Below are 26491 nucleotides of genomic sequence, written 5' to 3'. Positions count from 1 at the left end.
CAGCAGTAATCAAAGCCACTCACCATTCCCGCTCCACATGAAGGAGGGACATTTTTACTGCTTTTTATCACTCTCAGTGGACCATCTGTAATCAAGATTGCTGGCTGAGACGGTGAAAACATCCATCAGAGGGTTAATTGTTCAGTTATACTGCTTCCCAAATGTTATTGCATTGAAACAAATATGCAATGCACCAACTGTTTGATTCTTAGCTTTAATCCCTGAATGAAAGATGCAATATCAAGGTGACTATTAGCTTTTTGATGCAGAAAAAATGGGTTGGAAGGTGTTTCATTCATTATCTGGATGAATGTTTCAGAAGGTGGAGAGCTGACATGCAGTTTTTATAGTGTTTAGAAGAAAGATGTGTTGGGAAGCATTAATCAATGGCTTTGATCCAGGTTTTAATTAGTAAGTCATTTAATAGCTGCAGTTTCCAACAAAGTGATGATCCTGAATCTGAAGTGAAAAAAGCAAATTGTGAGAAAGAAGTCATAGAAAAGAAATGAAATGCACCTTCACTGCCTTTTCTGAACCTTAAAATCTTTCAGGTCTGCCAACTCAGCAACATAAAACTCACTGAGGCAAAATCAAAACATAGAGTTAACTCCAAATGTTGAAATATAGCTTGCAGAGCTGCCTGTCTGTGGATGACAATGGTCATCCATGTCATTATGGACATTGCTTTGTGCACTGATGTTCATACATGTTGGAACTAGAAGAGGCAGTCTCTAAACTTATCCTACAAAGTTGGAAGCATGAAATTGTCCAAAATGTCTTGGTAGTCGTAAAACTTTCCTTCACTGAAATTTTAATTGGCCCCACCATAACCCCATACGCACAAAACTTTGTGCTTAAAGGTTTCCTTCTGGACTTCAAGCTACCAAACCCAGATTTCCAAATCACTCTGTTTGTTGTAACACAACTGGACGCATTGTACAGGCTGCATCTTTTCATTTTGGTCTGCTGTAATTCAATTAACGCCTCACAGCATTTTTTCACTAATGTTTTTAGACGCAGTCTGCAATCCTCGCTGCTGGAGTTTATACGCCTGCAGTACCAGACCGTAACACCTGATATCAATGATTTGGAAGGATGAGAGAATACTTTTGTTGAATTGAAAAACAAGACTGGAGGCCTCTCCGTTGCCTCAGATACACTTTAACGTAAATTTACACCAGAGTACTTGGTGGTGGTTAACTCAGAGACATCTCCAGCCTTGCTGTGGTCTCCGGAGTTGGTAAAAAGCCCTGCTGCTGTAACGACTGGCATGCAGGTGTACAGATAAGTAAAAGTCTGGTAATGGCTTTTAGAGGAAAATGCTGTTGAGGTTTTGCTAATGGAAGCAGAGAAACATGGCTGCTGTACTCCAGGTCTAATTGGTTGGTTGTTGAGGCGCTGTGGAGCTGTCAGATATCTACCAATTACTATCAGTTCCTCTTTTATTCTTGTTTTTAGAACTGGACAAAAGACAGATTTATTAATTGTTGTTAACAGAGATTTTTTAAACTCTGATCCATAGATACTTGTTAATGATGTATGTCTTTGTTTCTCTGATCTTTTCAGGATTTCATTCATGTCTTAAAGGTTTCCTTCTGGATTTCAAAAGCAAGCACTGCAGCGCCCAGACCTTTGTAAATCAGAAGTTGTACAATGCCAACAGCAGACGAGCCACGTGATTGTTTGCAGGGCATCATAGAGCCCAAGAGTATAATGTAGTCCCCACTGACTCCTTCTTCAAAACAAAGTCACTGGGCTGATTTGGGCTACGGAAGAAATGGAGAAAGCTGTTGAGGATTTAAATTTGTCCTTTCTGCTGGAGCATGAAAGGGAAATGATCCTGAAGGTGCTGCAGAAAGACGAGAAGCTGAGGAAACGTGAGGAGAAAAGGATACGGTAAGGATTTTAACGCCCAAAATCTCTTTACTTCTCTTCTTTTCCGTCTGCTTATCTCCTTCTCTTCTCTGTCTGCTTTGCAGAAAGTTAAAAAATGACCTGCTGGAGATCAAGCGAAAAGGTTCCCGCCGGCCGCAGGACTCTGAGGAGCGGCAGTGCGCTCGCTGCCTCAAAACATTAGGGCTGATCTTTGACCGTGGCGAACTCTGCGATGAATGCCGGCTGCGCATTTGCAGCGACTGTCGTGGAACGATTGCCGGCTCACACAAGTGGAGATGCAACGTCTGTGCCAAGATTTCGTAAGTGTGTCGACCGTAGAGAGGCAGAACAGAAACTGAGAGGAGGGATGGACTCTACATGTGTGGTTTTGATTAATGATCCTACATCTGCATCCATTTGTCAATCGGGGCCTCGGGGGATTTGGTGCTGTGTTTAATTCTGAAAAGAAAAATCCTTACAAACCAAAAAACAACCATTAATCAGATGTTGACAGTTTCTCAACTATTATAGGCATCACTCATTAGTTGTTTTATAGTTGTTGTGCCAAATGCATGTATATCTTAAAATACTAATTAGCTGGACAAAAATGTAGGTTTTCAAGTGAGAATAAATGAAACGTGTTGTGTTTTTATGAACAGTTCATAAATACAATAACTTGGACAATGCCAAATTAGACCTTTAGATCTTTCCTGATGATGTATTTAATTTTATTTATTTACAGTATGTTAGTAGTTAATGCATTATATATTGGAGGCATCTTTCTTATGTTCAATAAATCACTTTAACAAACCTATTTTTATAAGTTTCTGCAGATCGAATGTTGAGTAAGCACTTCCAGAGAGCTTCACCAAATATGGTAGGCCAAGAACATGGGACTTTTCACGTCTGACGTGTTGTTGACATGCTGGCACAAGCAACTGTTCAAAAATGTGCAACATATAAAAAAATCATAGGTTTTTTGCCTCCAATAGCCCTCAGCCTTGTGATAGAGAAACATTTAAAATGTTGAGTGTTGGAGTTTGATCATTGCTGAGGAGATTAATCCAAGGAAGCAGATCTGGATCAGAAATGCATCGCAGCATCGTTCTGTCCTGAAAGACATTCCTGCAAAAAAAGCTACATTTTTAAAATAACTTTTGAACCCAAAGTTAGAGATGCAACTTAAGAAAATATAACAAATTTGAATGTTTTTTAAGAAAATTAAAATTAAACAAATCTATTACAAAGACGAACAATATTTCTAAAGATTAATTTTCGAACCCAAAGGTTTTTCAGTTTGCATCTTGCCTATTAAAACACGTCTTAACTCCTCGCAGCTTGTTGAGAGTTACACCACATACCTAAGGGCCTTGTTGGTTCCTGTGTTGTTAAATCTGTATTCCCCATGTGTTGCACAGTCACACATTATAGCCGCTCAGCCTGAAGGATTGCCAAAATGCAACAACCCCCATTTATCTTCATTAAGTGCTGGTAATGTCATCTAATGCATCACTGACGCATCTACTGTGTCTGCTGGCCTCCACTCTCTGTTTTAAATGCCTGTTTGATTATCTGATAATTCATGATACCTCCATTTATGTCCTCTGTTGCTTTTCTCTGTGTTCCAGTTCTTTCCATGTGAATTCATAGACATTACACAGCCTTGATCTGCAAATGCACCAATTCACGTTCATGTTAGATTATTCCTTCTGGATGCTGCAGTTTGTCAGTGAGTGTATTTAGTTTCTTTTTTTTTCAATATGCTAGAAAACATATGTATCATTAGTAAAATCAGCAGAGCATATATGTCCTACTTATGAGGGTGGGGATAAATCTCCACACTTCCCAGGATGCTAAATGGAGCCTGAAATAAAATGTAAACAGTTAATTTAGGCTATTTAGTGCAAAGATATTTTTCTGTTCCTACTGACTAAAAACTCCGAATGCAGGACTCAACATCAATCCTGATAGAATGTTTTTTTAAAATTTTTATCAAGTACTCAAAAGACAAAAAGGTTTATGTGTTTATTCAGGGTTTTCTGAAGTTACAGTTACAGTCTCTTAAAGAAAAAGAGGCTGTAAATATAAGGTCTGTCATTTTCCATATTCTTAAAAGATTCATCTGAAGCAGACAAAGATGAAGGCAAAACGAAGAATATTCTCCAAAATACCCAGAGTGAGCACAACTAAATTTTTTATTTTATTTACACCTATCTGGTCTGTTGTAGTTTTAAAGTTTTCTGCTTCATTTTATTGCACTTTTTATTTCTGAAAGTGTGGGTCAGCTGTCGTTTCACCACAGTCTCGTTCATCTTACTCCGGTTGTGTCAAACTTGGAGAGATTTATTGGTGCTTCAGTGAACTCCGTTCATGACGATAGATTTTTTTTTTATATCTGCCCTGACAGCAGCTTTCTCTTAATGCTCTGCATGTGGACAATGTGATACGTTACAGTGACAACCACCAACAGTGAGCCGCCGTGACCAGACTTCATTGTTGGAGCAGTCATTTTTAATACCAGCTCAATCTAAGCACATCAAATGGTTTTTAGATTTCTAAAAACAACCGAATATAATGCATTTTGCACAGTGATTTTAGCCAGTTTTGTTTATTTTAGTAGAAACAGGATCAAGACATCAGTCTCAAAAATGCTTACTAGTTTTAACAACCTTAATTTCAGCTTCAGCATAACATGGACAAGATTTTTTATACTCTATTTTTTTTAGACTTCTTTAGTTGTACATCATTTAAATAACTGAACTAATGTTTGTTGTATCGGCATGTTAATAAAAACTGACATGAAATTGACATAAAAATAAAGATTAAAAATTATAAATACCTTTTTTGAGCAGCCCTTTCCTCTATCTTTTCGTTTTTAGATTTAATAATGCTATAGCTTTAGTTTTCAAAGCACACTCTGTCCAAATTCTGCATTTTATATTTAAAATTTTTCTTCTCGGAGTCATGTACTTAAAAACCAATCATTTTGGCAGTGCCTGATATGAGTAATGACACTGAGCCCATCTGGAAGGAGAAAACCCTTTGCTCGGCTCTCACCCACTGGTCTTTGTGTCTTGGATTGTGTGTTTTTACAACAGGGAGCTGAAGGTGGTGACTGGAGAGTGGTTCCTGGAGGAACGGTCCAGGCGCTTTGAGCAGAAAGCGCTGAGCAGTGACGTCGTCAAGCAGACTATCCTGAGCGCCCCAGCAAGTAAGTCTGGTTGCTAATGTCTGAACGATAACACCATAACTATAGCCATTAAGACTGCTGTGTGCTGTACGATTACAGATTTTAGTAATTAATAGAGTTTTTGGTCACAAGGTGCAGAAAAGAAGTCAACAGAAAACCTGTCAGCGTCCTCTGATTTAGAGAAACCAGACACTCCAAAATCCAACAGAAGTGCAGTGCGCAACATCATGGATGGTGCCAGAAAGAAAGGGTAAGAAAGCAGCACAAAGAGTTGTGTGGAGTGAGGCTGGATGGAGTGATGAGCAGTCAGTATCTTACACCGGTCAGACAGATTTTAGATCAAGGACTCAGGGAGGGATTAAACTTGAAGAGTCAAGAAAAAAACAGCAAGTCAGAGCAAAGTCCTCAATTTATGAAAAAAGATTCAAGCTTAAAACTTGCCTAGAAGTTCAAGCAATGTTGAGTATATTTACATCCTGTCATTTTTACTAGACAGATGTTTTTCTTTTTCTATTTCAAACAGGGGTTTCAGTAGATAACTCTGAATAATACCAAACTGCTCTACAAGGGATCTGGCTGCTACTGCCTCGTTGTTTGCCATCTGCTAAATGGCGATGTTGCTGCAATGAGGAACCTTTTGACACACTGGGGGCAACATGTTGCTTTACATAATTTATTAAAGTCTACAATAAATTCAAACAACTGGTCTGACAGTTAATTTTTAATTAAAAATAAAAGACAGCAATCACATGTAATAGATACATTTTTATCAAAAATCAATATAAAGTGTATCTAAAATTTACAGAAGAGGATTAAGGCCACTGGGAAAAAAAATAAGACAGCTCTGACTTTAATCTCAGAATTCTGATGAATAATAAAATAAAACCAACAGCAGCCATTTTAATGAAGAGGAAGTCGCCATGCATGTGTTTTATGCAGAATAGAAAAGAGGAGGCTGCAGCTCAATTCAAAATGGTCAGGCACTTTAACATAATCTTTGATAATTAACTAGCTTCATTCTCCCTTCAGCTTCTTTTTTCTGATTCTTTAAACTGACATCACTGACATATGTCTACCACAAATAAGATATTGGAAAAAATGAAAACTTTACATTTATTCTATATGAATGAATTTATCTAGAACCTCCCTTTATGGATGATTCAGATCAAGTAAGATTCCAATACATGGGTTGCTGAAAATTCTTATGATCGTATCCGAAGGGCTCACGATGCATTTTCACATGAAAAACAGCCATGATGGAGTCCAGGCCTTCACCGCATTGAAAATCTTTTAGATGTGTCTGAGAAGACTTCCTGCAGTCTCCCATCATTGACATAAAAGCATGGAGAAGAAAATCAATGTAGCTCTGGCAGGAAATAAGTGTTGTGACAATGCGCAGTATTAGCCTATCTGACCAATGACGGTCAATATATGTCACAATCAGCTACAGATGGACCAATAAATCCAAAAGTCCCTGACTATTTCTGTTTTCTTTTTATTTCTGTTGCCACACAGTGTACGAAACATGCAGACAGGATAATATAACCTCAAATCTAATCAAATGGGCTTTGAGCTGAGTGCACTCTTTAATCTAAGATCCTTTGAAATGACCAAATGGACATTTATTTGATTTGTCAGAAACCTGGGATGTATTTTAAAATACATTTTCTGAAGCAAAGAAACATTAATTGGATTCTGCCAGCTGTGATCGCTTCTCATCTTGGCTGCAGTCTGATGGTCTCTGAAGGCGTGACGCAAAACAATACTAGATTAAGCATTTATGATCTGCTTAATCATAAATGTTTGGACGGGTTTGATGGCAAAGAACTTTGCACTGAGCTTTAGCTATTCTCAAAAGCAAAGAGATTTTTTTTTATCAGGTATTTGCAGTTTAGAAGTAGTCCACTTTGACATGTTTGTCTTTTTCTTGTTATAATGAACCTGCTTGTTGCCTGGAGCAGCTGTGTTTTTATTCGTGCTCTAACATAAACTTTTCCAGAAGTCGAAGAATTTCAGATGAAACAAGCCCAAGTTTGAATTTTGTAAAGCAGAACATGATATAATAAATGTATAAAATAAAATGATATAATAAATGTTTAACACATCACAATAAAAAAACGCGCCGATCGTTTTGCACATTTGTAGTTTCATATTCAACTTTTTTTCTCCTAAAATGAAACTATCTGCCACAGGAAACCTGCCAGTGAAATGTTTTATACCTCCTTTGAGAGCTGACAACTTTAATGTATTTTTTTATATTCCACTCTTGCAAGGAAGGGAGGTTTTCTGACTCAAGTGAATAATATCTTCCAGGAGGAGATTGTTCAGCGTTACTTTGATTTGAGCATAATCTGTCATATTTAATGGGTGATAACTGGCTGAAACGATGATCATAGGGTGGGATACAAAGTGTTTAGAAGACAAATTGAACTTGATATAAGTTAAATATACATTGCATGACATCCATCCATCCTCTGTCTCTGGCAGTTTATCCTGACAGGATCATGGAGCCCAGTGTCGCCAGTAGCCATTGGTCACCTTGAACAGGTCAAACCCAGACAATCACACCTAAGGAAAAAATAGAGCGCATCAATTAACCCAGAATATGCATATTTTGAACATGCATGAATATGAAAACTCCCCAGGCTGAGATTTAAACCTGGAAACATAAAATAACGTTGTTTACCACCTAAAACCGTGAAATAATATCACATTGCATAACATAGCATATCACTGTATAAAACAGCATTACATGGAATGTCGTAGTATGGCATCATGTAGAACAGCGTAGCAACATATAACATGACATAGCATGTTATGCAGCATAACAGATTCAGTCAATGTTTAATCCTCTAGCAACTTGGCAGGACAACAAAACAGGCACTGTGAAGAGAAATAAAGGCACGAACAATAATAACGCAAGGAAAATCTTCGTTTTTAAATTCCTTTGGTATAAAATATGATCTCTGTAGGACTGTTTGATTAGGGACAGCGTTGTGGGAGGCAAGAAAATATAAAAGAGTTTGCCATTGGCTGCTGTGGCACTATTTCCAGTCCCCCAGTTTAATAATAACTAAAAAGAAATCTTCTCTCTGAGCTCAGAGTCGGCTCACAAGCGTCTTTAGATGGAAACAGCTCTCTGGATGCAACCAGATGAAAAGCAAATTGAGGCACAACATACATCTAAAAACTACCGACAACAGAGGGGGAAAAAGTGGGTGAGAAGCAAACAAGAAAATCATCTCTTTAAGTTTCAAAGACGAAAACAACACTAACAGGAAGAAACCGGTCAGCAAGATAAGCAAATAAAACACATGGAAATAAATCCAAACAAACGTCAAGATTTTAATGTTAAAACTTACTTTAGTCCAAGTCCAGCCAGCAGCCAATGAGTCTCATTATGATGCTGAGAATTTCCGTAGTTAGAAGAAATTATCTTCTGTACTTGATGAGTTACTTAAATTTTATGGCTATTTGTGAAACTGATGAATCAGCTAGCTCTACATCTGCCATGTCTTTAAAAATCTTGCCATATCCTTCTAAATGCTGATAAAACCACCTCATGTCTGTAAGTAGATGGAACAATAATTGTAATTTGATAGAAATTAAACTTAATTTACATTATGTTTCCTCTGGGGAATCCACAAATCAGTGTAATAAAGTGGAGACTGTAATGGCTGTGAAGTAATGGACACTAGTTAGATCTGCTTCATTCGCACTGCAGATAACCTCTATGTCTCTGTGTGTGTGTGTGTGTGTGGGTGTGGGGGTGCGTGTGTGCGTGTGTGTGTAGACGGATGAAAATTGGTAAGAAAGGCAGCCGCGCCACCCTGAAACCAGGGAACGGAGTCGACAGTGTCAGCATGAAGTCGTCTTCAGATGGAGAAACTCAAAGCGTTCGTTCTGCTCAGAGTCAGCATTCAAACAGGTGACACACAAAGAAAATATAATTTAGATGAATAAAAATAAACAAATATATGATTTTGAAGCTTTATCAGCATTAAGTGTATCTTTCTAAGTGATAACATCAGAGGCTTAGATGATGTGTTAATTAAGAGAGATCAATTAAAAGTGGTTTCAAGGGAATTTTAAATTTAAAAAAGAGTTTTTTTATATCGTCAATGTCTCTTTCTTCACAGACACATCAATCTGATCGTACTTTAAAAGATGAGGCATCTTCAAAGAATAACTGGCATTAAGCTCTCTGTTTAATGGATCCAGGACTATAGTTTGCTCTTGAATATTTAAATGTTTCTTATAAAAACAGAATTTAAAAAGGCTGAAATCCTTCCTGAGAGGCCAACCGTTCTCTCATCGGTCCGTTTCAGAGCCCTGATCTGGCCGAGGCCGCTGCTCTGCGTCAGTCCTGATAAAATACAAACATTTAGTAATCAGATGAGACGGTTATTTAAAAAGAAGACAGGAAAGCATGTTTCTGAGAGGCACCGCGTTGAAAAAGACAAACATCAAATTTAAATTCACAATCTCTTGTACAAAAAATATTAACTGATAATGTTAGAATTGAATAGAAATGTTTTTGTTTTATGTTTGTGGAGCCACATTTGTAGCAGTGCAGGTCAGAAGTTTACATGAACCCATCATAGACATGTACGTCTTATTGATTTTGGATCTAAAATGATTTACTTGAACCATTTGTTTGCTGGTTTGTAAATTTTTATGAGTTTATCACGAGGCAGAATGAAGTACCCGACTAATGAAGTTGAATTATCTGCTAAGATTAATTTAAACATCCCGGTAGCAGCACATGTCTTTAAAAAGGTTGCTGGACATAAATAATAGTTTAAAAGCCTATAAAATATTTACACTATTTGACTTCCTTATTGTGTGTAAATGCCAGACATTTCCTGTTTGCACTTACTACAGTTGATATTTGGATTACCTCTGGAATATTTTGTACGTTTTAAATATTTTTTTAATGCCATTGTTTATAGAATAAACTTCACAGAAAACATTTAATTTAATCAATTGGTCTCCTGTCCCACTGAGTTTACTCCATAAATTTTCAGTAGGGTTTAGGTTGAAGTCATTCCACGAGCTTCATGTTAGTCTGATTTATTTATTCATTATTTGCATTTCAGTGGGTCCAATTTTTCAATGTTTTGGATGCAGCATTTTATAGGCTGTTATATTTCACATGTATTGAATTCAAAATCTTCTGAGTAACTTTGATGACCATACCTTAGATGGTGGGAGTCACCATCATAATGCGAAAGAAGGAAAAACAATTAAATGAATCAGGTTAAATGTCAGGTTAGTGCCTGAAATTTTGCCTTTTTAAATAAACTTCAGTTCTGAGAAGTGTTTAATATTCAGACATAATTAAAACTGAAGCTTGTTGGTTGCTATACAACTTGTGTGGTTTATTTGCAACTAGCTCAAGAGGATATATTTAGTTGTTAATGGAGCGTATTCATATATTTAAGCATAAATAGCTTAAAGAAAGTCCAAGTTTAAAATTTGTGCATCTAATATCTCCACCAAATAAACTCTTAAAGGCCGATATTAAATTGCACTCATGGATGACCAGAGCTTTGTGAGCCCGTCATAATCATTGATGTTTAACTGGTATGTGTCTTGTTTTTAGGAGCATTGCAGTGGCGTTGGAGTCCTCGGGTTTGCCCACGGTCCCCAACAATCTCCGTTCCCAAACTCCAGCTAAATCACCCAACCCCAGCAACAACCGGAGGGTCAGGGTCAGCGACAGTAGCACCCGAACAGACACTCAGCGCCAAATAAAGTGTTCAGGTTAGCGTTTATTCCAGCAGCTTGTGTGTTTGTTTTTGAACGCAGCCCGACGGAGCGGAAAGCGTTGCCAGTGTGCGCTCCAGCGAGGGTCTGCCTGAGAAGGAAGGGACGGGACTTCACCTCGCAAACTCGGGCACACCGACCATCTCTGTTTCCTGTGCATCTGTGTCGTCAGGTAGCAACATGGACCTGTTTGTCTTCACCTCACATCCACGCAGCACGACGCCTGCTGCCGTCTCACAGCTCCCACAAGCACACACTCAAACATTTTTGATAAGCGGCTCACAGCTTCATGAAGTGCTAGAAGAAACAGATCACTTCAGAGGTGATGCTAGACTGTCGAAGTTCACCTCAGAGAGAGACGACTCGGCGCGTTCAGTGTCTTAGGAAGGATAAAATTAGTCCCTCTGCTGAGAGCAGGAGTCACGTCTCCGCAAATTACACCATTAACTTCGGCTCCTTCATCTCTAGCTGCTGCTCTTCTGTTCTTTTAAGTATGATCTCTTCTTCTTTGTCTCATTCAATGTCAGAGCCTTTATCTCAGCTTCTTACTGGAGTGTGTGAAGGTTTTAGGATGGCTTTGATTAGTGCCAGATCTCCAGTCGTCACCACAGATGTCAGGCGGTATATGCAGAACCGTCAGGGCGGAGGGGGTTCTCTCCTGCACTATTTTCAGATCACAGCTCCTTTGTTTGCTTTAATTAACAGACTATGTGATTAGTAATGATTTTGGTTCCTCTGCAGGAGTCGTCTGATCCTCCGCTTTGTTTCAGCAGGAAGCAGCTTGGGTCAAAGTTTTTGATCTCTTCTAATTTTAAATTCTAGTTTCCCTTTTCTGACACCTACAGAGGAATAATTCAGTAGTTTCAAGAGAAAAAAAACAAGTAGACTGAGAGGAAATCAGTTTTAATTAAGTTTTTTTAAGTATTGAGTGAAAGCCTGAGGGCAATTAGCTTAGCAAAAAAAAAAAAAAAAAGAACTACAAGGCAGGAAAACAGCAGCAGCTCCCTGCAAAGATCAGGAAATATCCCATGTGGCTCTGAAACTCAATAATTAACATCTAGTCTATTTAATCTATTGTTTAAGCCTCATTGAAGCCAAAGACCATAAAATCAAATGTAACTAAGCCTGTTACTCACATTAAGTGTCTGATTTAGTGAGGCATTTTACAGTTTGTTGGGATTTAATCATCAGCTTCATGCTTTAAGGTTTGAGGTAATAATCAACATCAACAACCTCCTCAAAGTTGCTAGCTGTGTGTTCTATCGCCCAAAAAGTGAAGAAACAACTGAAAGAGAGAAAGGGAAGACTTGCAGGCAAGAAATTATTGCTTTTACTAACAACGAGCAATAAAATTTGAACAAAAAATAGCAAAGAAAACCCCAAAACACCTTGTATGTCAATGTGAAACTGATTTCTGCACAAATAAAGAAATGTGCATACATTAAAAAAATAATAAAAATATTTATTTTTTAAAAAGCGTTTACATAAGTATTTACCCCCCGATAAGTCATGTTTTTTTTAGTTTTTTGATAAATTTTGGGACACATGCTGCAGAGTTATTTTGTCACACGTCTTCAAAAAGCCTTTTAGAGTTTGTTTTCAAATCAAAAATGGTTTAAGAAGGACTGTAGCACATTAGGTTTCACCAAACCAGAGGAAATATGCTGCCAAGACTATGAGAATCAATAAGAAAAAGTCCCACATTATCAGATTAAATGTTTGATAGTTAAAGACCTTTACATTTGAAGTACTTTTTAATTTTTGCTTGAATTTTTTCATCTTTTGACCTACTAAACTTGGAATGCTGCCTCTTCATTCATTCCTCTGCCCTCCCTCCCTGCACCAGATCACAGCCGCTCAGAAATGGACCTGTCAGCTCCGGGATCCGACCACAGCGACGATGGCCTAAGCCTCAGAAGCCGCTCAGTCCCCGGGCTCAACGAAGCGGTGAGCGCGGTCGCTTTGTCTCATCTTTTCTGCTCAGTGATCATACTTTTTCCAACAAATTCACCCCAAACACTCTGATTCATCTGACTCTGAAGTTAACAGATAATGAATATTCAGTCCTAACCTCTCTTAAATCCTCACCTGCGACGTACTTTATTGTGTAACCGCATCAAACTTGGGATGTGTGGGCCGATAAACTCTCTGAGATCCGTCAGCTGTGGGCTTGAATGCTAATTTCACATCAGAGCTCACTTCAAAGAGCATCTAAACAGATGTAGTTTGCAAATGGTGAAGGATGAGGCGGCCAGCATGTGGCGCCGCTTTGTTTTGTCTTCACGGATTTGCATTTGAAGCAGTTCAGAGAAACACTCACTGATTCTGTCTTCCTTTGCCCACTCTTCCAGTGAAGCTCTCAAGTTTACTGTAGAAGCAGCAAAACCAGATTACTACACTGTGTCCGGATTTGACTGATTGAATTTACAGAGGCCGGGCCCGGCTCCGTCCGCCCACTCAGCGATGTTTGGATCAGACCTTCCAGATGTCACGCTCATCTGAACGCCATCTCTTGCAGGAGTTTTCCGACGAGGACGCAGAGGAAGACATCGATGCCCTGATGTCGGCACACAGCCTGAGTAGGGGCGGACGCCTTAGCAACGCCGCATCAACGGTAACGCCGAGTAAAAGCAAGCACAAACAAAGACACACAGCCTCTGGAAAGTCCTACATGCTCCCCTACCACTCAGACACGGCCCTGGTCCTTGTGCACACATGCCCTCAGAGTAAGACATTCATGCTTTCTCTGTGTTGACTGTGCTAACACGGGATGAGCCATGTCAAGAAAACCTCCCACGCTCACCAACCTGCTGCATTTAAGCAAACTAACATGACGCAGTTATAGTGTGAGATGCTGGAGAGTTCCTGCTTTGTGTCATCAGAGTGACGTGAGTGGTGAAAACATGCTTTCACGCGGGTAACTGAGAGACTTCTGCTGTCTTATTTGTGGAAAATGTAGAAATGTAAGTCCAAAAGGAATGTCCTGTTTCGGCAGGATTTATCAGTGAAGATGTTCAGAGGTTCACCAGACGATTGATACAAATATGGCAAATAACAGATATATCATGTTAAGATGATGCTTTAAATTTTTTGGGTAGCACTTTATTTGAAGGCATGTGCATAAGACTAACATTACACTGTCACAAATGTGACTTTACACTGTCATTAACATGAATAAGTCTTTATGAATGTTTATGACTGTTGTCATGAAGTGTCTTTTGGTAAATTACGACACTTTTAATGCAAAAATGCATTAAAAGTTGCATTAAAAGTGTCAACTTAGCATTATTTGTTCGGTAAATAATGACATTTTTATGCAAATTTGCATTAAAACTTACATTAAAAGTCAATTAAAAGAATCAACTTTGCATTAAAATGTCATTATTTACCGAAAGGCATTTCATGACAACAGTCTTAAACATTCATAAAGACTCCTTCAGGTTCATGACCATTGTTATGTCATGTTTATGATAGTGTAATGTCAGTCTTATGCACACCCTTTCAAATAAAGTGTTACCATTTTTGTTATCTATTGATTCTTTACATTAAAGCGATTTACATACATCGTCTTTAATATGGATTCACACCTCTGGAACTTTTATACATCCTGAGGCTGATCACCTCAATGCCACACTGCATTTATACAGTAATTCATGCAAAATTAGCCTCAATCAAGTACTGAGTACATACAGTACTACTCAGTGGGATGAGGTTTCTGTATTAAAAATACAAATATGTGAAATTCTTAATTTTTTATCAGCTGCAAGCCATAAAGCAGTACACCTATAGCCAGAATTACTTAAATAATTAACGTTTTCAATAATATTCTAATTCATTGACATGTACAGTATGTGCATATAATGTATGAAAAGTAAATAACTACGTTTTGATGTGTGCTTCTTATCTCTCTGACTTCTCTTTGGTTCAGTGAGAACAGAAACATTTCTCCACTTTCTTATCTTGCTGCTTGTTTGCGCTGTCCATCTTTGCTGATTTCCAACCACTGTTAATCTCTGCGGTTTTATCTGATAATCACCACGGTAACAGTGTGTGCATGATGGGGGTTTTCTGGTGTCAGTCTTGCTGTATTTTCTGCCTATAGCTTCAACAACCTCTGCTCCTTTCCTTTGGCTCTCTTTCCTCTCCTCCCGGCTCGTTCTGAATCCAGTCCTCCACTCCCGGCACAGAAAGAAGGTGGGGGTACCTAAACATCCCCGACTCGGATGCTGAGACTGTGAGTCTCCGTGTTTCACGTTTCTGCATGCTGCTGTTTTCCTGCTACATTAAAGATGCTGCAGTACCGTAGCATAAATATTGCACCCATCGCTCAATAATATATAAAAACCTTTCCTGCATACACCTGCCTGGCTCAGTGGACGTTTGTGCTAATATTTGTCTCTATTGTTTCCATAACTCCCCACAATAGAAAAAAAAGTCTTCATCACAGTCGGTAGCTGGAGGAAATACATGAAGCAAACTTCCCTTTTTGTGAAAAACAGCATGGATTAATTCCAGCTGGGTTCAGACGGTTTTATCTCCTCCTGTTTACCAGCAGTCATATTCCAGAGTTAATTACCTGCTGTTACCAATGTGGTTTGGACTCTTTTCTTCATAGAGAAATGAAGTTTGTAGGTAAATGTTTGCAGGTTTGTAGGTGCATTGTGCAAGAGACACAATTAGGTTTGTTCCTTTGGTTTCAAATGGCTAAAACTCAGTCAACACAACATCGCAGCTGAGCGCAAGCTCTCTATTAAAACACCACACTGCTGCAGTTTTAACTGTTCACATTGCCTTTACGTAGCTCCATCATGGTTTGCTATTTTTATTTCTGTCTGTTTTCTAATATCTGTATCATCTGGTTAAGTAGTGGTGTGGAAAAGGGTCCGCTCCCCTTTAGGTTTTTTTTACTTTTTGCACTTAATTGTTTCAGATTGTCAAATAAATGCACATTACAATCTGTAGTTTTCCCACTAGGTGGGAAAACTACAGATTGTAATGTGATTGAAATGGGCTCTTAATAACCTTGGCTAAAATGTTAAAGAACCAACTAATGTTATTATAATAACCAGTGGAGGCTTTAGCAATTTCTCTTTCATGAAATAAATGCACTGAAAGATAAATTGGTGATAAATGACAAAAAAATTTCTGTGGTAAATATTTATCAAAAATTATTTTTTTTTCTTTTCAGAAGATGATATAACATTTGCGGCTCTGATTTTTATTTAGCTGAAATGAACCTCTGGTTTATTGTGTACTGCTAATAAATCTCCTTATTTGATCCTTTGTTACATTTTTCTTCATTTTCTTATCAAAAAAAGATTTTGTTTACTACAGTTTATTACATTTTGTAGTTCTGATAAGCACAGAAAACGTCTCATTTTTGTGCTATAATTCCTCCATCTATTCCCATAAGCTATTAGCTGAGGTGATGGGAAATTACAAAAACTGAACCCACGTCTCCTCCTCTTCCTCATCTCATGTCTTATCTGTCATGTTGGCATCACAGAGCAGCCTCAACAGCATGATGAGCATGTACAGCGAGACGGGCGACTACGGAAACGCCAGGGTGAGCGGCGAGATTCTCCTCAACATCAGCTACAGCTACAAAACAGGCGCCCTCAACGTTCTGGTGAAAAAGTGTTACAACCTGGCAACGGGAGACGACAGGAGGCAGCGCACAGACGCGTAAGAGCTCTTGGAGGTTTTCTGATGACAATTGATAATAATTTGCTCTGCATAGAGTCATGTCAGTGTGGCGTATGTGGGGGAAAAAAGAACGACTTTGTTTTGGCAGGTATGTGAAGACCTACCTGCTTCCTGACACGTCCCGCCAGAGCAAGAGGAAGACGAGCATCAGACCCAACACCATCAACCCGGTTTTTAACGAGAACCTGCGAGTCAGTCACAGAAAATCTTCCCGGTCGAGTCTGAATAATAGATTTCAACAAGCTGTTGTTCTCCTCCGCTTTTCAGTACGTGATCAGCCACTCGCAGCTGGAGACTCGAACCCTGCAGGTGTCTGTGTGGCACCATGACCGCTTTGGATACAACAGCTTCCTGGGAGAAGTGGAGCTGACCTTTGACTCCTGGGAGTTCGACTCTCAGATAGAGGAGTGGTACTCTCTGCAGCCCAAGGTAGGAGCCAGTGGCAGTAAACTTTGTCATATATGATCTTCCTTTAAAGCAGCTTCAGATGCTTCAGGATATTTTATGCATGCGTGTGCAGGTAGAGAGCAGCACTGACTCCACCATGCACTACAAAGGAGAGCTGACTGTTGTGCTGAAGTACATTCCTGCAGAGAAAAACCTCACACTGCCTCTGGACCAGGTTCAAGGTATGTTTCACACCGAGCTGAACTCAGTGAAATCACAGGTGACAGAAAGTGTGTTTGGATGTTGAGAAACAATTATTGTCCAAATCTGAACCTATCATAAACCAGAAATACCACAATTACCGTAAATGACTTTAAGGTCATCACAATGTAAAACTGTGCTCCAAAACTGGCGTTTCAAATGCAACTAAACATACAGCTGCACATCTGGACACACTAAATCCCTTCTGAGAAAATGTGTTGTGGTCAGACAAAACGATTTAACTTTTTGGCAACAAGAATAATGGTTGAAGGAGTCAAGATGGACCTTTTAATCCTCACTACGCTGAACTGGTTAGCATGCTGGTGGTGGCAGCAGCATGCTGAAGGTCTGTTTCACTGCCAGTCGCACAAATTGAACTGTTTCCTAATTCTTTGCCTTCCCATTTACTAAACAGTTGAAATTTGTGGACAAATCCAACGGGATCCCAAATGATCCCAACGGATCCAAAGTGTTTGGACACTTTGCTCAAAAGCCAAGTCTGCACCAATAAACGGTGCCTCCTTCATGTTCTCCCAAGATGATTAATCAAATCTAGTCAGATTTACATCAGAAAATGTTACAAAAAATGTGATGCCATTGGCAAAGTGACATCCTGCCATCCTGCTTTTAGTCAATATGTACAGTTTTGACTGTGGATTGGAGCAAAATCTATAATAGTCACTCAAACTTTCACCTTTTCTCCTTGGACAAAAGTAGTAAAATAAATCAATAAGAAAATAATATGACAATCACACCCATGATGAGTTTATGTGAACCGCTGACCAGAATTGCATAACTTATAACAGGCTGGGATTTAAATCAATTTTAGTTTGAAATAGGTGGCCACTTTCTAAGTTTGTTTTTCTGGAAGTCATTATTTCTTTTGCTGATCTATAAAAGGAAGCTCTGAGGGTGAGAACGCTGTTTGGCAGCGCAGCAGGAGCTTGTAATAATGAGTAATCCACCAGCTAGCCGATCATTTTTAACAAGCATGAATACAGTTTTCTCCTAACCCAGTCTGAGCTATAATTAAACACTCGGTTCCATCTGACCCAACAAGTCGCTATTAAAAAGTTGCCTTTACTTGCTCCCATTTCATCACCAATTATTGCAAAGCCGGGGAAAAACAGTTGAGATTATTTTCTGTTCCTTATCTTCCAACATCTTGATGGCTTTTAGCAAGTAGAATGTGAAAATGTTAATTTGTAAAACACAAAGGACAAAACTCAACTCAAAAAATGTTTTCACACTTTCAGTTCAATGGCTTTTTTTCTGATTAGCATAGTTTTGAAGGGATAATTTAGTTTTGAACTGTATGTAAATGAGGCACTTAGTCATTTTCTGAGTTTTACCTGCAGCTGACTGCAATCAGCATCGTCTGAACAAGCATTTGCCTGGACAAACTCTAATCTATTTCAATAAACAGGTGCTGAAGCTGAATACACACACACACACACACACACACACATCCATGCCAACACAGATTTAAGCCTGAGTATACACTCCAACCACCACTTTACCCCTGCTAGTCTTTTTGTGGATTGCTCCCCTTCAAAGTCTCATGCAAAACTAATTTATCAGGATGGAATTGATCAAGTCACACAGTAACACAACTTTACAGCTGCAGCTAAGCAGAAATTAATCAGAAAGGTGAAAGTGAGAAGCTTTAATTATTTTAGGAAGGCTTTCAGACAGTGACCTTGTTTAAGATGGCACAGGATACTTTAAATCTTTCCTCAGTTCGTCCACAGTAAATTAGATGCAGCTGAATACTCACCACCACCTGCTGCATTTAAAAATATAATTTTACTGTAATCTTCAGCTTTCGTGCTGACGAAAGTTTGCTTTCTTTTTTTTTACAGCTGGGGATTTGTTTGTTTGTTTCCCTGGGAAATTTCACCACCCTGCTTCTCGATATGATTCAAAATGAAATGTAATGAAAACTGTGGAATGAATACTCTGCCTTGTTCAAATAGTTCAGGTTCAGGTTTGGCACATTTTATCTATTAACAGGAAATCCTGAATGACTGAAACAGACCATGAAAGGTTTACATGCACAGGAGATGTCGTTTTGCGCTCTTAAAGAGATATTTGAGCTTTTTGTTTTTCCAGGGCAGAAAGCTAACACACCAACTTTAATCTTTTTCTAAACTATTGAATTTATTGTGGATTTTCTTTTGTTCACACTGGTCAAAATTATACATACTGGCTCAGAAATATAAATACACCCCCACTAATGTTTATTTAAATGTCCCTTACCAAGTTGCACCTTGATTATTTGCTTTTAGTTGACATCAGTGGGCTTCTGGCAAAGTTATGGAGGATATCTCACCACTTTTCATTTCAGAAATTGTCAAGCTTGAGATAAAATAAACTACTGAAAATAAAATTCTAGTCGTTTGGAAGTTGGGGCTTTAGGAAGACATGTTTCATCCTGATGGTTTCTTGATTACTATAACCAGTTTTTTTGTTGTTTTTTTTTCCATCTCAGGGGGGAAGTTTGGGTCAGATTGATACAATTGTTCTGTTGGAGCCGCAAGTTTGTCCTCCATCAATACAGAAATCTTTAACAGGATAAAACAGACTGTCGGTAAACTTCTCAGTCCAAATCCCCGACCTCAAACCTTTTACAAATCGAAGATTCATACCAGGCAATTTAAATTAAGCATAGAAGAGTTTTCAAACATTCACACAGAATTATTTTAGCTGTTTCTTGGTTACTTTAAAGCATTTATTTAAAGCTTAGTGCATTGAGTTCGTATATGTATACATTTTACTCTTTTTTTTATTTCATACCATTTCTAGTTCTTAAAAGTTATTGAGCCATAAAAGAATAAATTCATGCTCATGCGGACTCGATGTAAACCTCATGCTAGTACTGTATGTTCAATATCATCTCTATTTATTTTGAGAATCAGAGATTATTGAAATGGTTTAGATCACAGTTGGTATCTGTCAACCTCAACAGAAGCATTTACAGTGAATCTTTTCATTCCCAGAGACAAATGACAACATTTTTACTTCTTAAACTCAAACAGATTTATATTCAGACTTTGGTTATGTGTAAAATGCTCGCTGGCAGCTTGCTACCCAGTCCACTCTTAATAATAGGGGTATTGTTTTACCCCTCACACCTCTGGATGCCATCTGTCACACTCTTCCTTTGATTTATTCATCCAGACATCCATCACACTCACAGCTTTGATTAATATGGATAGGTTCAAGGGTCATCGGTCATCCAGACGCTGACTTTCTTTATCAAGACGCTGTGAAATATTAGAACTAATATATGTCACATTTTCTGTTTAATTTAGAGCTAAAGTGCAGAACTCCTGAGTAATACTTTACACCATTTTCATTTCTCATGGGACCTTTAAAGCTTTTAAACCTCACATTTATGTTTACAGGCAGCTTAATTATCAGCTAAAGTGATCAATGTGTGTGAATGTGTCTTTAGTTTGTGTTTTTGTTTTCAGGTGTAGAAACGTTGAGCCCTCCGAGAATTGTCAAACACATTTCTTCTTGTAGGTTTTTATTTATTTATGACTCATTTTTGAGTTGTCAGCAGCTAAAAACAGAACTCCTTCTGAGATCAAATCTTTCACATACAGCTTTTTATTCCCAGTAGTCTCTGAAGTACGGCACTGAAATCATGTGCGCTGACAAATCTGTTTCCTTCCACTTTGTTTGCGTTTTCTCGTGGGTTTGCAGTGAAGAAGAGCTTCCTGAAAGGCAAGAAGACAAGCAGCTTCACGCTGCCTAAAGGGGGCATGGTCGAGCTGCTGGTCAAAGGGGCCAAAAATCTAACAGCGGTCAAGTCTGGAGGCACTTCGGATCCTTTTGTGAAAGGGTGAGATGTGATGAAAGGGTGAGATGAGATTCAGGACACAGCTTGGGATGTTTGAGGGGACACATTTACTGTTGCTCTTACGGTCAGACACATAAGATGTTGACATTTATTCTGCACAATGGATGCATAATTATGAAATTGTCAGTCGTTATTGTCAAGACAAAATCTTAATATATGCAGGATTCCTGTGGAAAAGTAGATATTATGTAGCTTGGAAAGTGTAGAATTGGATTTTATTACTAAACGTCTGGATAAAATAAAAAGAAATGTATGGGAAAAATCATTGAGTTTTCAGACTCTGTTCTGTTCTTTACTTTATTGTCTAACAGGAGAGATTCAGGTTTTCTGAAAAATAAGACTTTTACACTCAACATGTATTTATTGTAAGATCTTCACCATCCAGTTCAATTTTGACTAAATTACCAACCTGGTAAATATGTTCAAGTTACAAAAAAAAAAAAAAAAAAGATGTTAAATGTACCTTTACTACTCTGATTAATCAGTAACCATCAACATTGTGTTGTATTATCACAATTTGTGATTGTATATTTACAATCACAAATTGTAAATATACAATTTGTGATTGTATTTTCAGTTTGTCACTGCTGATAAGATATTATTTATCTATTACTTACCAATAGATAAGTAATAGAGATTACTTATTTATTGGTAACCTTAAAAATTTACATTGAAAGACACTTCAAAGAGAAATCATTCAAACTTTTTTCTGTTTTTTTCATATTCAATTAAAACTTTTTGTATGTTTTCCTTCAAACTGTTTAATGTTTTAAGACTTTGTCACTTCATTTTTTCATCTTTTGATTCTTGCTTGCTGCTTCAGACAACATTTTTGCCCTAAATAATCTTTACTTTGTGCTCACTGACTCACTTTCTGATAGCAAATGTTAAGAATCACATAACAGAGACACTCTGGTCCGTGTTCAGCTGTGCATGCAGCACGGTAGAGTAACGAGAAGTTGTAAACTTTCTCCCACAGATACCTCCTCCCAGACAATAACAAGTCAACCAAGCACAAGACGGCGGTGGAGCGGCGCACCGTGAACCCGCAGTGGAACCACACCTTCACCTACTGCGGCCTGCAGGACGGAGACCTCAACAACATCTGCCTTGAGCTGACCGTGTGGGACAAAGAGGCTTTGTCCAGCAATGTTTTCCTAGGAGGAGTCAGGCTGGGAGCGGGGACAGGTAGGAGAGGAAAATGCCAGCTGACTTGTGCTTGTTAGGTTGTATGGAAAACTATTCATACTCCTTGAGCTTTTGGAGATTTTTATGACATTATAAGGTGAAACGTCAGTGTATTTTATTGGGATTTGATTCAATAGACCAGCATGAATTAACAACATTATTATGTGGATGGAAAGTTATATATTTTTCAGAAATGTGCCTTTCAACCCCTTGAGATATTCAGCTTTGCTATTGTGCAAGCTTTTGGATATGTTTGAGAAACGGCCTCAGCTGCCAAATTGGATAGAAAGCAACTCTGAACATGAATATTTTAAGTATTGCCACATACTCTCAGTTGGATTTGGGCTTTGACTGGGCCACATAAATATGCTTTAATTTAAACTATTCCTTGGAGCCAAAAGCGTGGTAAGTCTTTTACCAGATTTCTTCCAGGATTTTCCTTTATATTCCAATCAAATCTGACCAACTTCATTGTTTCTAATGTAGAAAAGCATCACCACTGTGTTTCAGTGCTAATTTCCCACCATAATCCATTTTGCATGTAATCAAAAAAGTTGCACTTGCATGTTTTTTACTCTTACTTGAGTAATTTCTTGGATACTTCTAACTTTTACTCAATTAAAAATAAGTTGGCTTACATGTACTTGAGTACAATTTCTAAAAACTGCATAAAATCAAATAAAACACATAAAGATTTTTGATGGTAAAATGTAATAAAGTTATATTGAAAATTAGACGCAACATATTTTCTCTCTTTAGATCAAAACTAGGAGCAGATTTTTAAACATGACTTTAAAACATGTGACATAGTTTGTTTTATACTTACTGACATAATTTAATCAAAACCAAAAAAAATTTAAATATTGTTTTTTTATTATTTATGTTCAACTGGAACACATTAACATCCCCTGGGATCTCTAAATGCTCTAACAAGCTGAACCAAATATTTGTCTCGTTTTCCTCAAGGCAAAAGCTACGGGAACGAGGTGGACTGGATGGACTCGTACGGGGAAGAGCAGCAGGTCTGGCAGCGCATGATCGAAAACCCAGAGGTTCCTCAAGAGTGCACTCTGACGCTGCGGTCGAGCATGCGCAAGTGCAACACATGAACTTAGACCGAAGCACAACGGAAGAGAGAATTACAGGGAGGGAAAGAAGCGGAGGAAATGGTCTGAAGTTGTGGGGAGAGAGCTGGAGAGGTCGAGCGGTCAAGAAAAAAAGCAAGCAGTGACTCAACTGGAACCGCTCCTCTTTGTACTTTCTTTCTTGTCCAGATCTCCTCTCCTGTCCACCACAGCCAGTCATGCCTTACTCTCTCACCCACATGTGCCCCTCTTTCCTCCCAAAGCATCTGTCTTGACCAAGCACTGCTGCCGTTTGCTGCTGTTCTAGGAAACCTGTGTTGTATTTAACTTCGTGTAACTTATATAGATAAGCACATGGTTACTCCTGATGTCTCGGTCCTCGTCTCGTCTGTGGGTCATTTCTGCATGTAGTAACAGCTAATCGAAATTATTAAAGGTGTATTAGATGAGGCATTGGTTAATACTAAATATAAACATTCCCTCTATAAGCAACAAAGTCTTGTTGCTTGTATATACAGTATCTCATTGACAGTAATGCATACTGAGGGGAAAAGCAGCTAAATCTTTTACAACAGGACATATGATACAGATATTCATACGCCCTTCTTTCTAATATTAATATCATTCTGGACAGTAGAAGAAACCGGAGAAGTTACTGTAGAAAACCCGAGTAGATTTGTGAAGAACATAATCATCTTGTATTGATGATGGAAACTGGCTTAAGTTTCCAAAAATGAAAACTTGAGAGTTTTCATTTTTGGAAAATATCTTGGAAGATTTATTTTTTTTAGTTCTTGTTGCATTTGATGATGTGAATTAACTTGACACAAATTTGTCCAGAAAGTAAAAATAAAAAAATGCCAGTGTAAAGAAAATGCAAAATATTCGCTCAAAATTTTGATGCTGGGAAAATTGCCAAATGAAGAACAGCGAACAGCTCCAGCTATCCAGGAAACAGAATAAAGCCAGTCAATTCTAAAAGTGCTCAATGCAACTTTTCTGATTCACTCATTTCTTTTCACATGTATTTTTTTTTTTTTCTTCAAAATTTTAATTATAGTTTTCACAAAATCCTGGACACCTATGGTTCCTCTTTGAATCCTGTCTCCTGTTTACTTTGACATGAGCTCTTTGGTAAAGTTCAGGTATTATTTAAGATTTTGAGATGTTAACCAGCTAATAATCAAAATGAGTTCAGTGCAGTAAGTAATAATGTAAGCAGAATTAGCAATGGAGTAAATTGGTATTATGTCTATTAAATAAATTGTATTGCCGCTGCTGGTTTATTAAACAGTGGGGTCAAGAGTCATCCCTTTATAGATGAGTTTATCTGCTTTCCCCCTCTGGTTTAAAGAAAATATATAAAATGAGGCACAAAAGTCCGGTCTGATAAGGAAATTTAGACTAGCTTTTTTTTTTTGTAAAGTTACATAACACTGTATCAGTGTGTTCATTAGGGTAGAGGAACAAAAAGGTTACACAAAGCACTGATGCTGACATCACTTTGCACCTAGAGGAGAAGGTGTGATCTGCAGCGTTTTCTCAGGAACCCTGAGCCGGGTCTGCGTGTTACAGAGTGAGTCAGCACCAACGTGAGCTGCCATCTTCTCAGGGAGGGGGGGCCCAATCATGAGCCACTGATAGTCAGACGCTGACCTTGTCATTGCTGCCCGGGGCGCTGTGATCATTCGTTCTGTGATGTGTTCTGCAGTTCACCGAAACTTTTCCAGATAAAAACAAACAACCTACATTTCATGTGGAATGCCAGTTGTATTTCCCAGGTCTCTGTAAACGTCCGCTCTAAACTCCCAGATACAAAGTAATGATAACTAAAATTCATGTGCAGACCGTTTAGCATGACCGAGAATCTCATGCAGAGTCTCAATCCAGAGGAACATATTTATGTACTGCATGTACCGTCTCTCTTGTGTCTGGTTCTGATCATCAAACTCACCTTTCAAAAGCTTATCTTCTCCCAAATGTGCTTCAAGAATATTTTGAAATAAATGCATCTTTCCATAGTCTGTAAGATGGTTTTATTGCTTTATGGAGAATATTACTGATATAAAAAAAATATATCTGATTGACTGGTGCTTGTCGTGTTTTTAGGTGGTGGTTTAAATGGGAACAGGTTTTCAGGCTTTAACCCAACAAGTCTGGTGTGACATTTATTTCTCTTATTTAGCTCCAGTTTTATCCCCAGATCACAGCACAAGATGAATGCATAAAAAGGTCACAATCATGCATTAGTCATGTAACCAAAAAAAAGAAAAGGTCTGATTCATTTCTCAGTACATGAAGACAGCTGATCCCTTAGCTATAACCACCCTGGGCAGAAAAATGTCTATAACAGCATACCGATCTTTTTCGGAGCATGAGGCAGGCAAAATAAAGAAAGCCCATCCATGGTTACATCTGCTGTTATATACGTGGCATGTTTGATATTTGATGTATTTAATATTTGCTATTTAAAAACACAGGAAACTCTTTGCTGCCTTAATTAGCAGGAGCTATTTCTCGCTCCAAAGTCATTCTTTCATCTGGAGAAAATATTTGCCACACTGTTCAGTTGACCTCTAATATTGTAAAGTTGAAGGACGAGGACACATGAACTTTTGCAAATAAAAAACTCAGTGGCATCCACATTTATTTACCACCCATCACCCCAAAGCACCTATAAAATCCAGAGGAAAACTAATTGCTTTCAGAAGTCACCGGATTAACAGACTCCACCTGGGTAAAGTTTTAACATAATATAAATCCAGCTGGTCTGTGAAGGCCTGGAAGGTTTGTTAGAGAAGAAACAGCATCATGAAGAACAGGGAACACAATAAACAACGTCAGAGAAAAGTTTAAAGCAGAGTTAGACTGAAAATCAACCTTCCTAGGTTTAAGAATCTAAAGAAAAAAGATCTTAAAATAATGCCTGGCAATGATTATTCACCCTAACTGGACCATTCATATTAGTATCATTTAGTGAGTAACTTAAAAAGTTATCCAAAGCTCTGAGTATCAGAGTATTATGTGCACAGTGTGAATCTGGGCTTTAGAAGTGGAAAGAAGAGAGACATTTTGGAAGAAAAAAACTCCTGCTTACCAATAATTATGTTGTGGAAACAGCTGGTATGTTGAAGAAAGTCTTCTGCTTCAATGGAGCCAAAG

The 26491-nt window shown here is 38.2% G+C and overlaps 1 protein-coding gene across 3 annotated transcripts in view; it reads left to right on the top strand.

Annotated features, from left to right (window-relative positions):
* sytl5 (synaptotagmin-like 5) overlaps positions 1 to 25412 on the top strand; it is a 47736-nt gene extending 22324 nt beyond the window's left edge. The window contains exons 2-18 of one of the 3 annotated variants that reach the window (XM_032568584.1): positions 1567 to 1896; positions 1980 to 2195; positions 4974 to 5086; positions 5198 to 5315; positions 8859 to 8993; positions 10671 to 10773; positions 10877 to 11006; positions 12681 to 12781; positions 13353 to 13448; positions 15003 to 15068; positions 16341 to 16519; positions 16629 to 16731; positions 16808 to 16969; positions 17061 to 17169; positions 20900 to 21038; positions 22036 to 22244; positions 23211 to 25412. In XM_032568584.1, the coding sequence (XP_032424475.1) occupies positions 1778 to 1896; positions 1980 to 2195; positions 4974 to 5086; positions 5198 to 5315; positions 8859 to 8993; positions 10671 to 10773; positions 10877 to 11006; positions 12681 to 12781; positions 13353 to 13448; positions 15003 to 15068; positions 16341 to 16519; positions 16629 to 16731; positions 16808 to 16969; positions 17061 to 17169; positions 20900 to 21038; positions 22036 to 22244; positions 23211 to 23353 (2241 nt within the window). In that variant the 5' untranslated portion in view covers positions 1567 to 1777 and the 3' untranslated portion in view covers positions 23354 to 25412. Of the gene's footprint in view, positions 1 to 1566; positions 1897 to 1979; positions 2196 to 4973; positions 5087 to 5197; positions 5316 to 8858; positions 8994 to 10670; positions 10780 to 10876; positions 11007 to 12680; positions 12782 to 13352; positions 13449 to 15002; positions 15069 to 16340; positions 16520 to 16628; positions 16732 to 16807; positions 16970 to 17060; positions 17170 to 20899; positions 21039 to 22035; positions 22245 to 23210 lie in introns of all 3 variants that reach the window. The other 2 variants (XM_032568583.1, XM_032568585.1) reach the window with 2 other exon arrangements.
* Positions 25413 to 26491: the final 1079 nt, after the last annotated feature.

This window comes from Xiphophorus hellerii, chromosome 7 (assembly GCF_003331165.1).
Source record: "Xiphophorus hellerii strain 12219 chromosome 7, Xiphophorus_hellerii-4.1, whole genome shotgun sequence".
In the NCBI taxonomy this organism is placed as follows: Eukaryota; Metazoa; Chordata; class Actinopteri; order Cyprinodontiformes; family Poeciliidae; genus Xiphophorus; species Xiphophorus hellerii.
The sequence above is the reverse complement of the archived record's forward strand: the minus strand, read 5'-3'. Positions and strand labels throughout refer to the sequence as shown.